Below are 21,435 nucleotides of genomic sequence, written 5' to 3' on the forward strand. Positions count from 1 at the left end.
TTAAAATATTTACATATAAAAATCTCCATAAAATCTTTCCTACATCAAATGGTATAAGAAATACCACTCTTAAATAAAACCCACCAACAAAATCTCTTTTTAAAATATTTACATATAAAAATCTCCATAAAATCTTTCCTACATCAAATGGTATAAGAAATACCACTCTTAAATAAAACCCACCAACAAAATCTCTTTTTAAAATATTTACATATAAAAATCTCCATAAAATCTTTCCTACATCAAATGGTATAAGAAATACCACTCTTAAATAAAACCCACCAACAAAATCTCTTTTTAAAATATTTACATCTAAAAATCTCCATAAAATCTTTCCTACATCAAATGGCATAAGAAATACCACTCATACACATAAAATAAAGCAATAAAATGGGCTCTTCCAGAAAAAAACCGTTCATATATTATTTTTCAGTGCTTTACCCATTGACATTTGTACGATTTTACCCACCCATGAACGGATTTTTTTTCTGGAAGACCCCAACATAGTCCAAAAGATTTTCACATAAAAATAAATGGATCACAACTTTTCTGAGATAACGCACATCGAAGAGTATTATCTTTATGATAAATTTATACTGTAGATACTTAAAATCCGAGCATAACAAACAATAAAACAAATTTATGCCCGACAGACCATCCTCCAAAACGAAGGGTCGGGTGACTGCATACCATTTTTTAAATGGCGACGATACACAACACTAAAAGTTGATTCGTGAAAATTAATCTACTTGAGAAAAGTTTCGGTGTTCGTAAACTGTCCAAATTACATCATAGAAAAAGACGACAGGAATAGAAGAGTAAACAGGAGTAAAATCAAAGTTTTTCGTTTGCTAATAACAAATTGTTTGTAATGGGCTCCGGGGGTAGCAAAAAATCATCAAAATTTGCCTTGTCCGGGGTGTAAATTTGCTCTGTCCGGGGGGTCAGCATATGCTTGTCCGGGGGGTAAATCACTAAAAATTGTTACATCCTCCACCCCCCCTCCCATGTAAAATTTTTTTCTGGAAGAGCCCATTGCAATCGCTACTATAAAAACCTACCCAAGTACCATACGAAAACTAAAAGAAACTGATGTACAAGTTAAAAAAGAAATTGTTATTGTCTCGCCAAACCAATCAACTTTGTCCATCTAACTCAAACGTTCGATTAAGAAATTCTTCATAGTGTGATTCAAGTTCTGCTTTTTCAGACAGATTTCCAAATTACCATGGTTGAAGTGAGGGTTTCTCAACCTCAAACAATTCAATGAAATATGATAATGTTTCTTTTCAAATTTTTTGATCCACTGCTGTCGTTGCTTATGATAGAAATGGTCATGTTCCTCGTGACGTATACATATTGCATAGTCAAAGCCATTGGGTACAGCAGGTGAGGGTCCATCAACGAGGTCACCTTTGCAGCCAGCGCAGACTCTAATGTTCCCTTGAATGTCGAGAAGCTGAAATGGCGTACTGGTTGTGGGCACATACTTCGGTTTACTGTTAACTGAACCACGACCCATTTTCATCTTTAAGCTTCCTGGTGTAGATTCTATCACTGAATAGTTCCCACAAGCTATCTAAAAAATAATGGTTGATTGATTTTAGTAACAATTTAGAGACTCGTGTACTAAAGGGGCTCAGGTTACTTCTCGTAGGCTATACTGCATATGCACTGAATTTTAGGAATTTTTTTTAAAGTAAAGGCAAAGTTTAGGTAATTTCTAGAAGATTCCCTAGAGTAGTAATAATAAAATCTTGGTCAAACCATTCTCACCTCTTCATCCGCTTCTGTATCTTTCAAGACTTCATCAAGAGTCATCCGTTTTTGAGGCACAGTTTCAGCAGTCGTTGATTTCCTCTTCCTTGAGCGAACCGACTGATTTGGCTTTTTTCCTGCGTTTTTATTTGCACCAAAGGTAGCAGCGGGTGTTAATTTCGTTGGTTTTTTCAATGACAACTTGATGAACTGTTGCAGGCATTTGTTGTCACGAGCAGAAAGAAGCGAATGGGAACAGACGCTGTAAGTCTTGAACATCAAACATGTACAGGTGAAATTTCCATTTGCAGTGGCATTGTACACATCAGTTCCATTTTCACTCCCAAAAATCCTCGACTTGGGTCCTGTAAAACCATCTCTCATTTTACCTGATATGCAAACAACAAAATTTTGATGCTAATTAATCCAGACAGAGATTTTTGAGCGAACAGTCTAACAATCAAACTTAATTGAACGACAGAAATTCGATAAAATTGATTACTCGAGCCTTCATGAAAATCGTAAAAACTGTGAGAATTTGATTGGACAAAACAGGTCCGATTAAGGGGCTGTTCATATGGAGGCAGGCTGGTCAGGCTAGGTAAGGTGGGATAGATTTTCGAACGTCGGATGATCTATTTTTAGCCATTTGATTCGTCTAAAATTGTGACGTAATGTTCCAAAATCCATCCAACCTCAGCCAGTCGGGCTACCTTTATATAAAGGGGTGAGCACAATATGTAACAACATAATCAAACAAATCAATACCTTTGATCCGGTTGGCTTTTTGTTCAATATTTTGAATAATGGTTCCAGACATGTGTTCCTCCAAAAGACTTAAATCAAATAACTCTGGCTCTTGATCAACAACTTCTGTTGCACTTGCTATAATTGGCACAGAGATCTCCTTGAGTGGGATAGAACAGGGAATTCTTGTCAATACACGATTCTTTTCGTCAGCTGTAAAAAAAAAGATCTTCTAAATCCTCTCATTTCTATCTAAAATCTGTCAAAGATTGAAACAATTTTGAAGATTATCAAAAGTTTATATATTTAAGATTATAAGATTTTAAGGAATTTTATAGTTGAATTTTACGGTATGTTCTCACTATAAAGTCATAAAATCCGACCTGGTGGTAATAATCACAAAAATTTGCAAAAACCTTTTTTAGAAAGTTTCAGAGCACTTCACCAGCCTGGTGGATTTCACCCCCTGATACAAATAGGGTTAAATGCCAAAGATTGAGATAGGAAATCATGCAATTTTACCTGATTTTTTGTCATAACCAGACACAACATGTTCTCGGTATCCGGGATTCACCATCATTGTATCAGAAAGTTTGTTCAGCAGCGGCTTCTTCATTTCACTGTACTGGTGCTGGATGAAATCATGAATAGCCACCATAAAACCTGGAAGATCATCCTTGTGATTGTCTGTCCAGACTTTAATCGCCTTGTTGATTGATTCTGTAGAATTTGTTGGAAATTGATTGTGCTGGTAGACATTTGCCTGAACTAACAGCAATCGCCTGTAGTTGTATACAATCTCTTTCTTGTTTTTTTCGAAATATTTGAAAAAAGCAGGTCGACTCTGATCATTCTTTGATCTCCGTTCTTCTGTTTCGAGGTTGTTCCATTTAGTTTTCAACCGTGCCAAATTTTCATCAAATTCAGCCCGATAGCATGCATGGTACAGCCCCTCACGAGTATCAGTACCAAAGACATCTGCGATCACTACATCATAGAACTGGTCACTCAGATGGAGTGTTGATTTGATATACTCTTCCATATTACCCTTGATATGAATGGAACAAATGAAACTAATGGCAAATGGGAACTCTTTGCTGTGAGCGTCAAAGATTGCTTTTTCTCCATCTTGTCCAAAAGCACGTAGCTCTCCCAGCTTTGGCTCCTCCGCAACCATTTCGTGGAAAAAAGAACGATACTGCTTAGTGGTTTTGCGGTAACACACCATGACAGGGCCAATAGCAGTTATAGGTCTTCCATACCTTTTGGAATAAACCATTAAATTTGAGAAAGTCGTAATTACGACCCAAAAATCACCGAGATTGAATGTCATATCACAGTTTAATACTGAACATTGCACGTTTTCAGGTGGAGTGCAAAATTTTGCAAGAGAATCGACTTGTTCTTTTGTGTAGAGTATAACCGTGGGCGTGTTTTCATCAACAAATACCTAAAGGATGAAATTATGATTAAAACAAAAATGCAACACACAAATTTATGCACAGCACCAGACCCCATTACAACGGGGGAGGGGGTGGAAATGCAGCACTTTTTTGGGGGGAGCTAACGTACTTGGGGGAGCTAAAATCTCATCACTAAGTGTGGACCAAACCCCTCGCAAAATATCACCCCTTATTTTTTTCTCAACCCCTCTGAACTCTTTGTTATGTCAATTAGTTTATTGCTTTTTGCATAACAAACTATCAAGTGTTTGAGAGGAAAGATTTCCACAAGCCCCCTCCCCTTGATCTTTAACCACCCCAATTTTTCTTCAAACCACCCCTCAAATTTTAAATTGCCCCATAAATTTGATCCAAAAATTCCTTTAAGGGGGCATGTGCTCACTATGAAGGGGTGGTGAGTATTTATACTTAGTCATTATGATGTTTGGAACCAATTGCTTGACCCCTAGTTACGCAAGAGTTTTGTGGCTTGTGCAACTTTTTATCAACTCTTAATAAAGATTTCCTTGATATATTTAGTAATAGTGTTCTATCGTGGAACTAGTTTATACTAATAACAAAAAATAGGGACAAACAAGATTGAAATAAACAGACGAGGAAACATTCTTACCCTTTGAACAAAATGACTCATTTCCTTTTGTAACACTAGCACATCTGCGATAACATCATTCATTCCTCGCTTCTCTTTTGATTTAACGTATTTGATTTGGCGTTCGTTCCTTGGCACATCTCCAGGATCAGCCAACAGCCCTCCATTCTCACTTTCAAGTTTATGTAGAACATGTTTATTTGAATGTTTTTGCATTCTCACCTCTTGAGTAACCCTTTCCAATACTGACTTCTTTACAGGAATGTTTGGTATAGTTGAAGAAGAATTGCCATGAGGCTTGATCGTGATTTTGTGTGGTTTATCATCAAACCTGTATTGAACAACAGCAAACTCACACCGCACTTTGAATGAGTTTTCAACAGTTATTATCAGTCTGTTAAAATCAGCAGCTGACGTATTTTTAGAACGAATCCTACTAACTTTGAACCAGTTTTTGTTCTTCCCTGATACCACTTTATCATTTTCATCAATATGGTAGTACTTCACAGATTCTCCACTTGTTTGTCTCCAGTTATAACCATCGTAATACTCATCTGTTGAAGAATCAAGTTTCAATAAAAAATATGCATTCTTCTCAATATGCTTTGGCAGAGAACTTGAAACAACATCAGGGTTTGCATCGAAGATCATCTTTAATGCTGTTGTTGATGGGTTGTGTAGTTTTAATTTGGGGATCAGGATCACAAGCAGGAATGCTTAAATAAAAATTTAGAAACAATAATCAGTCATGTTTTAAAATCTATTTCTGCCCTGAGAGTTTATCTTTTATTTTAATATGAAATCAAATTCAGTAAAGTCGAATACACGTTTAAGTGAAAGGTCACAATTGAAAATTTAAATTCAAATCTAGATAATACCTTTCACTTTCTTGATTGTTGTTTTCTTTATCTTCGTCTCCGTTATTGAAAATGTGATCTTCATCAAGTTCAACTGTCCTGAAATATTAATAAATTTGTATGTTCACTTAGATCAGTTAGTAAGATATATTGGAAAGACCTTCATTTTGTATTAACTTAAAATTAAAAACTCACACAAGCTAGATGCTGATTAGAAATGAGAGCAAATAATAGACATTAAAGGAAAATATCCTAAAAAGGAGCAAACAAAAGAACGAAGCAAAAATTCTGGAATTAAAATATGAGATAACACTGTGGAGGGTAGTCAAGAAAAATCTTAAAAAGAGGTGCAGCAGGGGTTAAGTTTTCATATTAAGAAACTTCAGTAATTGTTTACCTTTCTGTGAGACGATTATAGCTTTGTTGATTTTGATTGTTGCCACTTTCAAATTGAGTCACATTAACAACGTCAACATCACTGTCATTGTCACTGTAAGATGTAAGATGTAATAAGTTATAAAATCTCAAATGAATAATACAATTCATACCAGGTGTCTGTGAAAAAACTTCCCCCTGTTTGATTCAAAATTGCGAAAAAGTGAAAACATATATTAGTTTAACTTAAGTTAAACCCTCTTCTAAACGATTTCGAAAAAATCAAGCTAATATATTTTTCACTTTTTCGAAATTTTGAATCAAACAGGGGGAAGTTTTTTCACACCCGGTATAATTATTATTCATCCAACCAATCTCATGACTGCAGATAACCATAATAATAAATCGCTTTCCTGGCCAAAAGATCACAATGTTCCCACCAAACTTACCTCGGAATGTGCAGGATCTCTTGATTTCTATCTGTTGTGTATTCTTGGTTAAAATCCACCTCATCACTAAAGATCAAATGGCAGAAAGTAGTTTACTACATGTTTTCTTATACAAGCATAACACTTATAAGCATAGAAACAAACATGTTATTTCGGTTCGTTGTTCAGAAGGGGACCATTACCCCTAGACTAGAGCAACCCTCTCTCAAAATTTGATGCAACCCCCTCAAAACCGAGGTGTCAACAGGATTTTTTCCTTATCTTTCAAGGCATTATTCACTCCCCATGTTAGCATAAATGAAAGTATATTCTCTCTTGAAAGAGGTTCATTGGGTCTATTACCAGTATTTGCTTCACAAAATTGCTTAAAGTAGAAATTTTTTAGGGTTTTAACCCAGTCCAAAACAGCAAAACTAGAAATTTAGAAAACTTGGTTCAAAGAACTTTGCTGATGTGTTAACCAAACTTTGTCAATGAACCTCCCCTTACAGTTATATGGATAATCAAAGTTTTTCAGAAAATCATATCATGAGGATACCTTAATGATACTGATGTGTTGATTGGCGAAAATGAACCTTTATTTAGTAACTTTTTCATCTCTTGTAACTCCCTGAAAAAGATAACAAGTTTCAATTAAGGTCCTGAACTTACAATAATAGCCCTTCATCTTGAAGGGTTGACATAATAATACTGTAATGTACTTATTTGCGATGTTTGCTTATATTAAGGTTTATGCAAATAAGTTTAAAGAAATAGAAACTCAAAGATAGTGTAAAAACTATTCAGTATGAGCAAAAGTTCACTGCCAAAAAATGACCAACTCTAACAGTCGAAATGACACATTGTCATTATTAATGTACTTACCGTAATTCTGAGCTGCAACCAGTTCCATCATCAACAAGACTTAAAATAAAATAACCAATACTTTTATGGACCTACCTGGTTATCAGAAGATCATTGAACATCCAAATATAAAATTCAGACATTCATCGGCATTTGAAAGTTTTCTTTAATTGAAAATGAAAATTATCACTGCCATAAAATTAGTTTCTTTCTCAAAGTTGGCTACAACACAATTGAGTGTTTGTATTAAAAACCTTGTGTGCAAAAACAAGGAAAATTGAAACTAAAATTTATGCTTCATTTTATTTAAGACGCTGATGATTAAAATAATAATTAACTATTGTGTAACTTACCTAGAAACCTGCGTGGATGAATATTTTGGAAACAAAAGTGGTGAATTGGGTTGACTGTCTTGTGACGATTCATTAGAACTCGGACTTTTCGAATCATATTCATTATCACTTGAATCTGTGCTTGAACTTGAACTGGATAGGTTATTCCTTGTTGAAGCAGTTTTTCTACAAAATTAAAAATTAAATATCTAATACCTACTATGATGGGTGTATTGGCCACCGCCCATACCAAATATCTAGGAGCAGGCCAATTGTTAATTCCTGGTTAATATTTAATTGCATTCGATTGGTTCAATTGATAATCATGTTTGATTGATTGTGTCAATTACGTTCGCTTGATCTTCGATTGCCTTATAGGACCTTTTTTTGCCTAATTCAATATCGGCCCCTTTTATGCCGGCCCTTATTATGCCGCACCTATTCTGATGGGCATCTTGGCCGTCACCCATGCTCAAGATGCCTTCGGTCGATTGATTTGAGTGACACCGTCTGGCTATGTCACCTGTACACTACTTTGAGTTCAGTAAGAGTATTGTCAGTTGGCAGGATTCCCATCTATATATTTGGGGGAACTCCTTTGGTCTAACTGGGGGGGGCACTGAACTTAACGACTGAGGACCCTGCCGACGCACCGGACTTAATGTACACCGGACACGCGAAAGTCCGGTGTAAAATGAGAATTTTTTTCACCACCGGATAATCTATACACCGGACTTAAGGAAGTCGAATGTCCGGTGTCCGAGAAGGATAATTTTTTCCACCGGACAATCAAAACACCGGACCAGTCCGGTGCGTCCGGTGTTCCTAAATTTTTTGTTTCATAAATGTCCGGCGTCCAAAATTCCCTGTATGCAACACCGGACTGACACCGGACTTATTGTGTCCGGTGTAGCGAAAGGATATTTTTTGCCACCGGACAGTCCGGTGCGTCGGCAGGGTCCTAACGACTGACGGGGAGGTGCCGCTGGAGATTGAAAAACAGACCCTGACAGATACTAATCGTCAACGAAAAATGCTAAAATGATAAAAAAGTAGACCCTGTGCCCAGTCTGGAAAGAAGGGAAATGTTACGCCGAAGCTGCGCCAACTTAACTGCAAAAAGTTGAAGGCAGCAGATCTCAAATCTACGCTGGAGATATCAGGCGCACAAGCCGCAATTTCCAGACTAGCCCTGTGTCAGAGCAAGAAAAGTGACAAAAGGAACAATGTCCAGTGGCACGTCCCCGTATGGATGACATAAATTTTTTAAATAATTTTGGCACGGAATTCCAGGCAAACTTTAAAGAGAAAGTATTGGAATTCCATGAATTTTACTTAATTTTGCATTAAAGTATTGGAATTCCATGATTTTTTTAGGTTACAGTAACGGAATTCTACGGTTTTGACATTTGATAGGTATTTTGTAAATTTTTGTTACAGTATGGAAATTCCAGACTTACAGTACTTTCTTGAAAGCAATTTGCTACGGAAATTCAATGTCGTCCATCTGGGGTAACAAATAAAAACTGGAATGGCCCATTCATTTTTGCCTAAGTACCTCCCCTGTGAGTGTCTAACCCAGGCAGTCGTTAAACAAAATAATACCCCTCCCCCTCCCCGCTTACGAAAATTCTTTGAGTCTAACACCCCAGGTAGAATCTATGCACACACACAGCCAGTAAAACAGCTCACGTTCAATACAAGTGAGTTTGTGTAAATGCATCAGGGGTGTTCAGGGTATCATCTGTTTCTAAAGTCGAGAACAAAAAGTTCGTGATGGGGATGATAAGTTCCATTTCTTTTCTGTCTATAACTTTTCAACTTTAACAGTTTAAAGCTATCTGAACGCCACTTCAAGTCAAAAAGATGAAAATCTTACCTTTGTTTATTAAAGTTCTAAAGACTTTGCCTTTTTTCTTCATAGTTTATAAAAGAAATGGAATGGTTTTTCGTTGAAGATCTTCCTTGTGTGTCTTTCGAGTTTTGGTTTGAATGTTTGTTCATTTTTTTTCATGGAATCTCCTCGCTTTTTAGTGTGAATAATTTACAGACCAACTTAAAAAAAAAGAAGGCAAATCTAAGGATTTTATGACCAAAATTTCATCTAAATATGACAAATACTTTATATTCCAACAATATGTTATGTTCTCAATGATCCTCAGCATCAAAACATTATAAAAAAACTATAATTAAAAAATTAATTTGGTCTGTAAAATGTTTAAATATTATCACATGGAGACCATAATGCAATTTTGCGTTTTCACTCGCACATTTCAAGGGGATCCACTCGGGTGGTCCATATTGGGGGTCCATAATGGGGTCCATATTGGTGGTCCATATCGGGGGTCCACGGTTTGTCTTCTCCCGGACCAAACCTATGTTACACATAGAGAATACTAACTTTTCATCTCTTTCTTCTTAGCCATTTGTTTATATTATAGTGATTTATAGGCTGAGTATAGAGATAACAGCTATTTCTGAGACCCCATTTTTCACCTCCCCCTTTTACACAACTCTAATTTTTTATTGTTAGAACCACCCCTATTACCTTATTTTTGCCACTTCTCTTGCATCCCAGAGGTCAACCTGTGGGATTGTGTGTGTACGTGTACATTGTGTGTTTTTCCAATACTGACCATTTTTCATTTTTAAATCTTTTTTTTTTTTTTTTTCTTTACATCTTTATACTTTATTTTAATCTCCATTTTTTAACACTTACTCTCTTTCTCTTTTCTGTATCTACAATCATGTCCACACCTATTAATGATAACAAATGTGGTTTCTGCCTAAAAGTAGTCGCCAATTCTCATAAGGGTGTTTTCTGTGATATTTGTCAAAGGTGGGTCCATATAAAATGTAATAAAACCTCAGATAATGAATATCAAAGACTCGTTTTAGATGACAACACTTGGTTTTTTCAAAAATGTTACAACAAAGAAATGCCATTCACCACACTCACAAATGAAGGGCTAAAACTTTGTCTTCAAGGTAAGAATATTCTACATGAATATCTTTATGACCCCAATCAGTCTCTCAATATTGAATTCTATAAGGATATTAAGCAGTCACTCAACTCAAACGAGCAGCAAAATAATGTATGTCCATACCGGACTTTGAGTGAGATCAATCAAATTGTTAGTAAGGAACAGTCGATTTCAGCTTTCCATCTTAACATTGCATCTTTAGATCTTCACCTGACTGAACTAAATAATGTCATCAAAAATTATGATTTTGATATTGTAGGAATTACTGAAACTGGCTATAAGGACGAATCTCTAGCTAAAGACTCAGCTATTTTGAACGATTATAACCACTTTGATTCTTGCACTGCTACAAATAAAGGTGGTGCTAGACTTTACCTTACTAAAGCAATTGATTCTTTGCCTAGGGAGGATATGAAAATTTACAACGACAAGTTAGTTGAATCTGTCATTAGGGAAATTGTAAATGAAAATGAACCAAATTATATTGTAGCATGTATTTATAGGCACCCTCGAATATCTCAAACTGATATTGATGAATTTCTTATCCTGTATTCAAACTTGCTGGATAAAATAACTACAGAAAACAAAAAAGCTATCATTGTTGGAGACTTCAACCTTGATCTCTTAAAATCTAAAGACAATCCAAAAATTGCTGATTTCTTACACACAAACCTTTCTAGCTTTTTCACACCAACAATAACTTCCCCAAATTCTAAAACTTAGATTGATAATATTTTCACCAATATGAATGTTTCTTTTGAGTCTTGTAACTTAATTTGTGGAATTTCCGAACACCTCCACCAGGTTACAACTTTTGACATTAAAACGAACAAAACTACACCTACTAAAACTGCCTGGAGGGACTTCTCTAAATTTAACAATGAAAATTTTATCCTAGATTACCTTGACATATCCTGGGAAGAGGAGCTGAAAAACAAAGACACAAATCAAAAACTCGAATTTTTTATTGAATATACAAATACAGTTTTGAACAGACACGCACCAATCAAATCTTCATGGAAAAAACGTAAAGTGCCAAATAATCCATGGGTCACAAAAGGACTTTTAAAATCAATAGAAACAAGAGAAAAATTACATAAAAAATACCTGAAGGCAAAAGATCCCGACATAAAAGAGGCCAAGTTCAAAGATTTCAAAAAATATAAAAATCTTTTACTGAGACTACTGAGGAAAAGCAAAAACATTTTCTACAAAAACTTTTTTGATGAGAACAATAAAAATCTCCAAAACACTTGGAGAGGTATAAATGAGCTGATCAATAGGAAATCAAAACTAGACCTCGGTCCTAAAATTATTATTAACAATAAAAGAGAAATTAAATCAGATAATAAGATGGCATCAATTTTTAACAATTTCTATCAATCTGTTGCTGAAGAGCTAAAACAAGAAATTCCTCCAGCCAAAAATTCATACATAATACTCATTGTTTCTAGCCCCCACTACGTCTTTCTTTATTTATAAGATTATTTTAAAAAATTGTAATGAGAACAAAGCCACAGGACCATACAGTATACCACCAAAGATTCTCAAACCCATTGCTCCGACAGCTAGTGATTTCCTCTCTCATATCTTTAACGAATGTTTTGAAATCGGGCTATACCCTGACTGTCTCAAAAAAGCAATCATAAAACCTCTCCACAAAAAAGACAGTAAAATGTGTGTAGGTAACTATAGACCAATTTCATTACTCTCAAATGTTAACAAAATATTTGAAAAGCTACTCCATTCTAGACTTGTTAACTTCCTTGACAAAAATAATTTTATTTCTAAATACCAATTTGGATTTCGCAAAGGCCACAACACGAACCATGCTATTATAGCTCTCACTGAATACATTAGAGAGTCCCTTGACAACAATAATTTTGCTGCAGGAATTTTCATAGATCTAAAAAAAGCTTTTGACACGGTGGAACACAGTATTCTCATTGACAAACTAGACTATTATGGTGTTAGGGGGAATGAACTAGAGCTCTTCAAATCTTATCTCACAAATAGGTCCCACTGTGTTCAAATTCGTGAGTCTTCCTCTGACTTTATCCCTTGTGTCTATGGAGTCCCCCAAGGCTCGGTACTTGGCCCCCTTCTGTTCATCATATATATAAACGATCTACATATCTGTATTAAAAACTCAAGAACTTTCCACTTTGCTGATGACACAAGTCTAGTTTGTCAAGAAAGCTCTCTCAAACGTCTGAATTCTAAAGTAAACTATGATCTTTCTCTTCTTGTCCAATGGTTAAAGGGCTAATAAAATCTGCTTAAATGCATCCAAAACCAAAATTATTCTCTTCAAAAAGCCTCAGAAAGAAGTTACAAAACACTTAGATTTTCGACTCAGTGGTCAAAAGTTAAAACTATCATCAGTAGCTGTTTATCCAGGAGTCCTAATTGATGAAACCCTTTCTTGGAATGAACAAATGCATGACCTAACAAAAAAACTCTCAAGATCAGTTGGCTCCCTAGCCAAACTCAGATATTATATCTGTTATAGGACCCTGATATCTATATACTATGCCCTAGTAGACTCTCATGTCAATTACTGTCTTCAGACACTTGGTTACATCACAGAGCTGCACTGGAATAAACTTCAAGTAATACAAAATAAAGCCCTTAGACTCATCAATTTTAAATCCCCAAGAGATTCTGCTAAGCCACTGAATATAAAAACGAGAATACTGCCTCTAAAAATGCAATTACATCTACGAAACTGTCTGTTTGGATTTGACTTTGTAAATGATAATCTACCTTCTTACTTCCAATCTTTCTTTAGGTACTACAAAAATAATGAAGTAAATAACGAAGATGACCCAGAAGATGGTAATGATCCTCATAATACTAGATCCTCTCCCCTGAGATTTAACATATCTGAGTCAACATCTATTAAATATGGTAAGTATAATGTGGTAAGTAGCGTTGTCAGAGATTGGAATCTATATAATGACAAACTAAATATTGGTGATCTGAAAAGCTCACCTAAATCTCAATTTTAAAACCACCTACATGAATACCTCCTAACAAAATTTGCAGTTTTTTTTTTTTTTTTTTTTTTTCTCTGTATTTTATTATTATTATTTAAAATTTTTTTTTTTCCTTCTCTTACTCTCTCTCTTTCTCTCTTTCTCTCCTCACACAACACACTCGTCCTACGTCTTAACCTATTGGTTTGTATTTGACTAAGTGGACTGTTGCGAATTTAAAAAGCAAACCCAGGTCTCAAGTGGCCCCACTAGTTTCATAAACTATTTCACTTGGTGTCCTTCTTTGAAACTCCCCATCCCATTCAAGACCCGAAAGGTTTTATTTTTAAGATTTTATCCCATGCACTGGTTGGGAATATATTAATATTAATACATTTAACTCCTTAGGAAACAAAACAGATAACTTCTTTTTTATCAGTTTGAGTTATTTATATATCAATACTTATAGTGAAGATATGTAATATCTGTCATTTTAGAAAGGAAAAGTATTGATATATAAATAACTCAAACTAATAAAAACGAAAAAAAGTTAAGAATATTTTTGTTAATTATGTATATTTACGATTTTTTTTGGTATTTTTAATTTTTTAATCATTCCGAAACAGAGGGTAATTTAGCAAAACGTTAAAGGGAATTTAAATAGTGGTATGTGAAAGAAAAACCTATTCCAAATGAAGATACAAGAAAAGTATATATAGTAAATGGAAACACTAAAGACAAAACCCACAAAACAAAAAGACAATACGAATTACAACAAAAATCTAGAATGAACATTCACAGAAAATCAATCAGGTTGGAGTTTGAAAAGAAAAATGTAATGACATAGAAATCTGTCAATGTAAAACTAGTGATCTAAAATGACTATAAGGAAGAAAGCAGCTCAATGTGAGTTGAGATGGAAAAAAGTGACCGGGTAGCTCAGTCGGTAGAGCATTCGCCTTACAATCTAAGGGTTGTGGGTTCGATCCCCAGTCACCAGTCATCAGCGGATGAGTAGCTTAGATTGGGTAATCTGATCTAGGCGTTACTGGGAGCTGAGAGTAGGTGTGGCGCTCCACCTCAGCATTCGATCTCCCAGGTCTAGCGCAAATAGAAAAGGGGATAGACTCCCTCACTCCCGGCTCCGCCGACAGCCACCAGATGAATATACTTACTACTTACTTGGAAAGAAGTAACTCAATATGAGTCAAAAAATATATTTCAAGAAAACGCAGAATCTGTTCCTCAGTTTCCGACCTACACAGGATTTCAGCCTTTTACGAGAATATCCTCCTATATGATGGAAAGAGTTTTTTTTTATCTTTCTATGTTTGTTAGTTTGTTTGGACTGCAGGTCGGTTCAGGGTTATGGAATCCGGGGGAGGCTGAGTGTTGGACGTCCTTAAAACATGTTTAAAGCTGCTGCACTTGTCGCAAGTCGGGGACTCCAGATTGCATTGGTTGGGTTTTGAGTGTTTTTTGGTGTTAGTGTTTATGTGATTGCTGTTTTGTCTTTCTGCTTGGCTTTTTAAACTTTATGTCTATCGGTTTGTTGGTTCTTTTTCGCTTAAAATTCTCATTTCTTGACAGAATGTTTGATTGGTTTGGAAAAATTCAAAAAAATGGAAAAAGCGTAGAATGTGTGGAATTTACGAATTCAAAGACACTTACCTGTATGTTGAAGTTTACTGAGAATTCTACAAATTCTAGTTTTCAGGTAAATAAGGAAAAACCCTATTTCCGGAAAAACATGAGACTGTGTACTGCTGCGAAAAAATGATTCACTGTGCCGCCCACGCTCACTATATCTCACCTAACTCCCTATTTACCTGGAAACTAGAATTTGTAGAATTCTCATTCAACTTCAATTTACAGGTAAGTCTCGTTGAATTCGTATATTTCTTCGTCAGATGTTTAGTATCAAACTTTGTGTATCTAAAACCTCTTTAAAGAAATCAAAACTCTCCATTAAGTATGCACCATGCTAATTACGGCGTCAATAAAGATTTGCCTGTGAATTGAAAAGATTTGCCTGTAAATTGAAGAGATTTGCTGTAGTAGTCACTATCTATATAATAGCATCCAAAATTTAGCAATATCTCTTTTGGGGATTACAAACTCTAAAACAAGAAGAAACATATTTCCTTCTACTGTTACTGGGCTTACTGTTTCACTGGACTTTTTTATGAAATTTCATACAAACATTTGAGGATAGGCAAAAACAGTTTTAGAGTTTTGATGAGAAATGAGTAGCGCAAAGAAAGTTAAAAAAGGACAAATTTATTTCTCACTAAAAGCAAAAAGAAGAGCCGATTTGTATTGTATCTATCGCCACCCTCCAAGAAATTTTGGATCAGCATGCTGTATGTAAGACTTGCCACAACAAAATAACAACCAGAAGGTCAGTGTGTTACTTTTTCCTACCAAACTGAACTGTGTTTGTCAGTTGACTATAATATGACGCCAAAGCAGGAGAAAATCTTCGAACTCAATGGGATGGTGTTGTGCTTGCGAAAAAACCAAACAAAAAGAGGTCCCTGGAGTGCTCATACCAAACGAATTGTGACATGTGTTCAGCAGACTTTAGCTAAAAACTTGAAAAAAGAAGCTGAGAAGGTAAAGATTTTATGGCGAATGAAATTGAAAATGAAGATGGAAAAGATATTATGAGCATTGCTGTGATCGTGGACGGGTCGTGGGGAAAGAGAGGTGCCTTATGGCCCACTAAATCCAATCAATAATGAGGAATGTGTTTCGCATATCACCAAGAGAATGGGAACTGGGTTGAAAGATATTGTCGAAAAGCACAGAGGTAACAATGTTGTAAACATATTTGCAAAGAAAAGTTTGTTCTTGTCATGTCAACAATATGTCAAAAACTTCATAAGTCAAAATCGATTTTGATTTTTCCAACATGAATAGCACCTGAATAGCCTACACCATTTAGAATCTCGGAACAAGTTGCAGATGCTTACGTTATGCTGTTTAATGCATCATTAAAACAATCATCAGTGCCAAATGACTGGAAACAGACTCGTATAACTCCCATACACAAAAGTAACAACAAATTTAAATCAAAAGCAGAGAACTGCCGGCCAGTGAGTCTCACTTCCATTTCGTGTAAACTCCTAGAGCATGTTCTACATAGTCATATCATAAATCACCTGGAGGAATATTATCCAACAATCAGCATGGTTTCCGTAAGAACCGCTCATGCGAAAACCAACTCCTAACTGCTGTAAAGGACTTTGGTAAGTCTTTAAACAATTATAGGTTTTTCACTAAATGTGACATTTGGAACTGGCCTTTTTCAAACCAAGTTGGCTTTTGTAATAAAATAAGAATAAGCAAGTATCTATAGAAATGTCACCATAACAACTTCGAGGCTTATTTTATGCATATTTGTTCATTTAGTCTTAACTGACTATCCCTGAAATCCCTGAATGCCTCAAATGAGTTGTCTATGCTCGTGATTCTACTAGATCCATTCCAGCCGCGGCTTCTCTATTCAGGATTATGAAATTTGATCAAAATGGAAACCGTCGTACATTGACCGCTGACGAATTTGCTGCGAATTTGCTGAGAATTTGAGGATCATTCTTGGAAAGCAAAATCAAAAGAGTGACGTAACTATGGACGACTTCAAACTTGCTCTGTGGCATATATAGTTTATTATTTTTTTTTCAATAGGTTTTTAATCAACATTAATATTATTATGATGACTTTGACCAGTTTGCGATTATGAGCATATGAATGTCTGAAAATATTTAATATTTTAAATTGGAAGGAAAAGTTTTCTTTTAAAGATTCTTTTTCGAATAATAAATTTTGGATTATTTGCTGAAAAAAAGTCTTTCTGTGAGTTTTGTGACTAGCTTGGTCTGGCTAATCCACTGAATTCATTCAAAATGAAGACTTACTTATGACTTTAATATATATTTTATCTAAACTTTCTGGCAAATTTTTAATCAGAAATTTATAGGCAAAAAGAAGCAAACTTACTAAACTATGCAACGTGGTTCAAGCCATATGACTTGATTCTAGTATAAATGCTAACCTGGTTCAAAATTGGCCAGTTCAAAGTGCCACATTTAGTGACAAACTGATCAAAATTTTGACGATTGAGGCTTCAAATAACATTTAGTATTCGCTTTGCTTAAAACCCTAAAATCACAATTTAGCCAAAAATTTTTCGATTTTAGTGCTGTTGGCAACCCAGTGCATAATTCTGAAAGGCCCATTAGGATAAAATCTTACAGGAACAATGTTTTGGAATAGATTTCTACATGGCAACCTCAATAAAAAAGTTCCAAATTGAGCAGAAAGCGTAGAATACGCTGTAGGTCAATTTTAACAAATTTTGGTATTCTGGCTAACCCAGTGCGTACCAGTACCAGACCCCAAATTTCATTTTAGACTAATGACATCATCAATGACCTTTATGGATGCCATTTGACCAAAAAAACTCAAATATAATCCAAAGACAGACTCAGAACAGCAGATGCAAGCACCACACAAAAATGCCCATTTTTAAGCATTCTGGCCAACTTGGTGCATAGGGGTAGCAGGCTGAATATAGATTTTCAGCCAAAATGAGTATGATTTTCGGAATCAGCACCCAAAAAATGTCCAAAATCAACTTGTCCTGGCAAAAGTGATGATTATGCCCCCCCCCCTACCTAAAGTTTAATTTGTAAGGGGAAAATAAGAAAGGCATGTAATTTTTTAAATATCTTTAACAATCAGTGTCAAAATATTCCTGAAATATATAACATTCTTCAGAATTGAAAGTTCGAGCAAAAATCAAAACTTCAATAATCCCACTCTATGTCATTGGATAATTCAATCAAATATAATGACTTTGCTCGCAGATCGAGCCATGAAAAGGAAAAGGGAGTTTTTTTATCATAAATTAGTCCATGCATTGGTAAAGACAACCAGTAGAATTTTACTTTATCTCACTGTAATGTAAAGAAATGCAATCCATATCTACAAAATCAATCAAGTTTACATAGGTGCGACTATCTCGAGTCGAGGTTCTATCGAAGATCTCATTGTATTGTACTTTTTCATTAGGTAATTATTTTCCGATAAGAAAAATGGAAAATCCGAATCTTGTGCTTACCTTGCTAGAGATGAGTGCCCTTTTTTTAAGAATTTGGATACTCTTTTATTTTTTTTGAGGTTTCAGCCTAAATATTCTAGATATTCTTAACATGTTCTCCCTTGTCAACTTTGTAAAAACTACCGTATTTTTTCGAATAAACGCCCTGGGCGTCTTTTTGATTTTAAGACTTTCAGGAGGGGTGTTTATTCGAGGGGTGTTAGAGAAAGGGGTGTTAATTAAAAAATCTAAAACCTCCCATTGAGGGGAGGCGTCTTTCTCCTCAGAGAAGGATCGTGCATTCGAAGGAATACGGTAATTACCGAAAGGTGTATACTATTCTACAAAGAGTTATTTGATTCTCATAAAGTAAAGTCTATTCACGATAAGTGTGCACTCTTTTTTCTTTTACCTATAACTTTTGAAGGAATTCTTCAATCTTTATAAATTTGGTATCATTGGAAAGATATTAGCGAGTGGAACAATTTGAAATAAATAAATCTTTAAAACAATTCTAAAAGTGAAGATGAAAATGAAGAAGAAAAAAATGAAGATCTTGTAGAAAAGTGCTACAAAAATGCTACTCTTTCTTATAATGTTGATACATATAAGATATTACTTCTTGTATTTGATAGATATTAAAATACCTAAGTCCAAAATAGGTAAAAATAATGGTGAAAGCTTGATTTTAAAGATCGTGTTTTACATATCTGCGTAGAAATTTAATTACATATCTGCGCAGCTCGAAATTACATAGTTGTGCAAAATAATTACATATTTGCGCAGAAATTACATATCTGCGCAAAATAATTACATATATGCGCAGCAATTACATATCTGCGCAAAAATTACATATCTGCGCACAACAACTTCTCGACTTCAGCAAAGCATTTGACAAAGTATTCGTAAATTGCTACTAAAACTTCAACATTACGGAGTCAACGGAAAAATCTTTGGATTAAAGACTCTTCGTTGTTGTAAAAGGCACAATTTCCGGAAAGCTCTCCCGTTAGATCAGGGGTCCCCCAAGGAACTGTTTTAGGGCCCCTGTTGTTTCTCGTTTACATTAATGACATGCCCTTAACGGTAACGAGTCATCACTTCCACTCTTTGCAGATGATTCTCTACTGTACAGAATTTTTAAAAAGCTGGCAGACTGTCATGTGCTCCAAAACGATCTAAACAACTTAGTTCAATGGGAAAATAACTGGTCAATGGAATTTCATCCCGACAAATGCAAACTTATCCGTATCACAAAAAAAAGATAATTGAAGCTTATTATTCCATCCATGGTGTCCAACTTGAGAAGGTTGACCAAGCAAAGTACCTCGGCATAACCATAACGAAAAATCTAAATTGGAAAAAACACATTAGCAACATCGTATCAAAAGCAATTAATGTTCGCCTTTATCTTCAACAAAATCTTCGCTACTTCGACATGGAATCTAAACTCCTATGTTACAAAGTATTTGTGCGACCAATCTTGGAATATGCTAGCTCTGTTTGAAGTCCAAATAATACACAGCTGCTCATCAACAATTTAGAAATGGTACAAGGAAAGGCGGCTCGTTGGGTGGAAAAAAAGTCGCAATATGTTATCAGTCCAACACGAATGATCAAATCACTGGAAACTAGAAGACAAATAGCATGTCTGAAGTTACTATTTGACATCAACAATAACTCAAAATTTGTGGACGATAAATTAAAACCAGCACGTCAACGCTGTGTAAATATTAGATACCAACGGCAACATGCCCGATTGAAAGTTTATGAGAACTCGCACTTTCCCTTCACCATCAACCGAACAAATTACCTTCAAAGACATCAAATATATTAGATAGAAATAAGTTTATAGAAGAACTAGAAAAATCATTTGAAACCTAATTTATTATATGACTAAGAATAACTTTCGAGACTTTTAATTTCCTGCCTCTTTGTTAATTCCTACCTTCAGGAAAAATGTTAAGAAGTTCTAGGACGTGCCATGATAAACTAAGGCATAGGTGGTCACAATCAACTTACTACCCATAAAAATGATGTTTGCAACACAATAAAAACTTCACTTAGAGCAATACAAGCCAGAAAGAAATTGGTCTCAACTTTTCAATATTTCTAGCATGCCTCTCACTGGAAAGCTTTATTCAAGGGCTTCTTTCTTGAACATTACATTACATTAGGTTAACCTGTACGTAACGCCATTTTGTTTCTACTTTCCTTCTTGCTCAAAAATATTACAGCTTTGCTTCTTCAAAGGGTGCCGAATTAAAAGGGAAAGAATCGGAAAACAGCGCCGTTTCTTATCATCTTTTCCCAAATCTCTGGTTTGATTTGTCGAAAAGGACTTTTCATGGCTTGCGCTTTGAGCTTGATTATCATTTGGTATTTCGTTGTCATAAATTTCCAGACTATTGTTAGGATTTTCAGAAGGGACTGTTTGATTTTTCATGGTTACCGGTTTACGCTCTTTGGAAGTAATCAGGAATTTAGCCATACTATTTCTTAGAGCCAACTCTTGCAATATATGGTGTCTTGAATATGACGCACATTTTATCCTGAAACTGTCAGAGTTTTATGACGGAATAAGTATCGACGAGAAAGATTTGTATAAAAATATTAACGTCTACGTCAACTATCTATAAATGAAAACCATAAAACGCCTCATATCATTCCATTTATAAAATACATTATAAAACTATTCGCAAACATGCATCTAATAATAATATAATAGTTATAACATCTTGGTTGGACAACCATTGAGATAGTGCTCAATGCTTCGCGTAGAGCGAATCATAAATTATATCTTTCGAAAATTCACAAGGTTAAAAAATACATTACTTGAAGTTTCATGCTTATCGCAATCATCAGATGTGTAAAAACATAATAGTTAATAACTAGACGGTTCCCGTCGTCGCAAACGCCGGTTAACGGTTTTGCTTGCACATCAAAAGCCTTTAAA

The 21,435-nt window shown here is 35.1% G+C and overlaps 1 protein-coding gene and 1 long non-coding RNA gene across 2 annotated transcripts; both read right to left on the reverse strand.

Annotated features, from left to right (window-relative positions):
* Positions 1–1,026: 1,026 nt before the first annotated feature.
* LOC136821235 (uncharacterized) lies at positions 1,027–2,037 on the reverse strand. The gene is made up of 2 exons (XM_067077465.1): positions 1,777–2,037; positions 1,027–1,579 (listed from the first exon to the last, which is right to left on the reverse strand). The coding sequence occupies exons 1-2, from the start codon at positions 2,035–2,037 to the stop codon at positions 1,151–1,153; spliced, it is 690 nt and encodes a 229-aa protein (XP_066933566.1). The 3' UTR covers positions 1,027–1,150.
* Positions 2,038–2,083: 46 nt separating this feature from the next.
* LOC136821253 (uncharacterized) lies at positions 2,084–3,151 on the reverse strand. The gene is made up of 3 exons (XR_010848710.1): positions 3,028–3,151; positions 2,527–2,718; positions 2,084–2,147 (listed from the first exon to the last, which is right to left on the reverse strand). It is a non-coding gene; the product is annotated as an uncharacterized lncRNA (long non-coding RNA).
* Between the last annotated feature and the right edge of the window lie 18,284 nt (positions 3,152–21,435).

The sequence above is a fragment of the Clytia hemisphaerica genome, unplaced genomic scaffold, assembly GCF_902728285.1.
Source record: "Clytia hemisphaerica strain Z4C2 unplaced genomic scaffold, Clytia hemisphaerica genome assembly, whole genome shotgun sequence".
NCBI classification, from domain to species: Eukaryota; Metazoa; Cnidaria; class Hydrozoa; order Leptothecata; family Clytiidae; genus Clytia; species Clytia hemisphaerica.

Bases quoted from the DNA above. Each gene is read 5' to 3' on its own strand.
- LOC136821235 (XM_067077465.1), bottom strand. From the start codon at position 2,037: ATGTTCAAGACTTACAGCGTCTGTTCCCATTCGCTTCTTTCTGCTCGT. The intron at 1,580-1,776 runs GTGAGAATGGTT...ATTATTTTTTAG, and splicing joins ATACAGAAGCGGATGAAGAG to ATAGCTTGTGGGAACTATTC.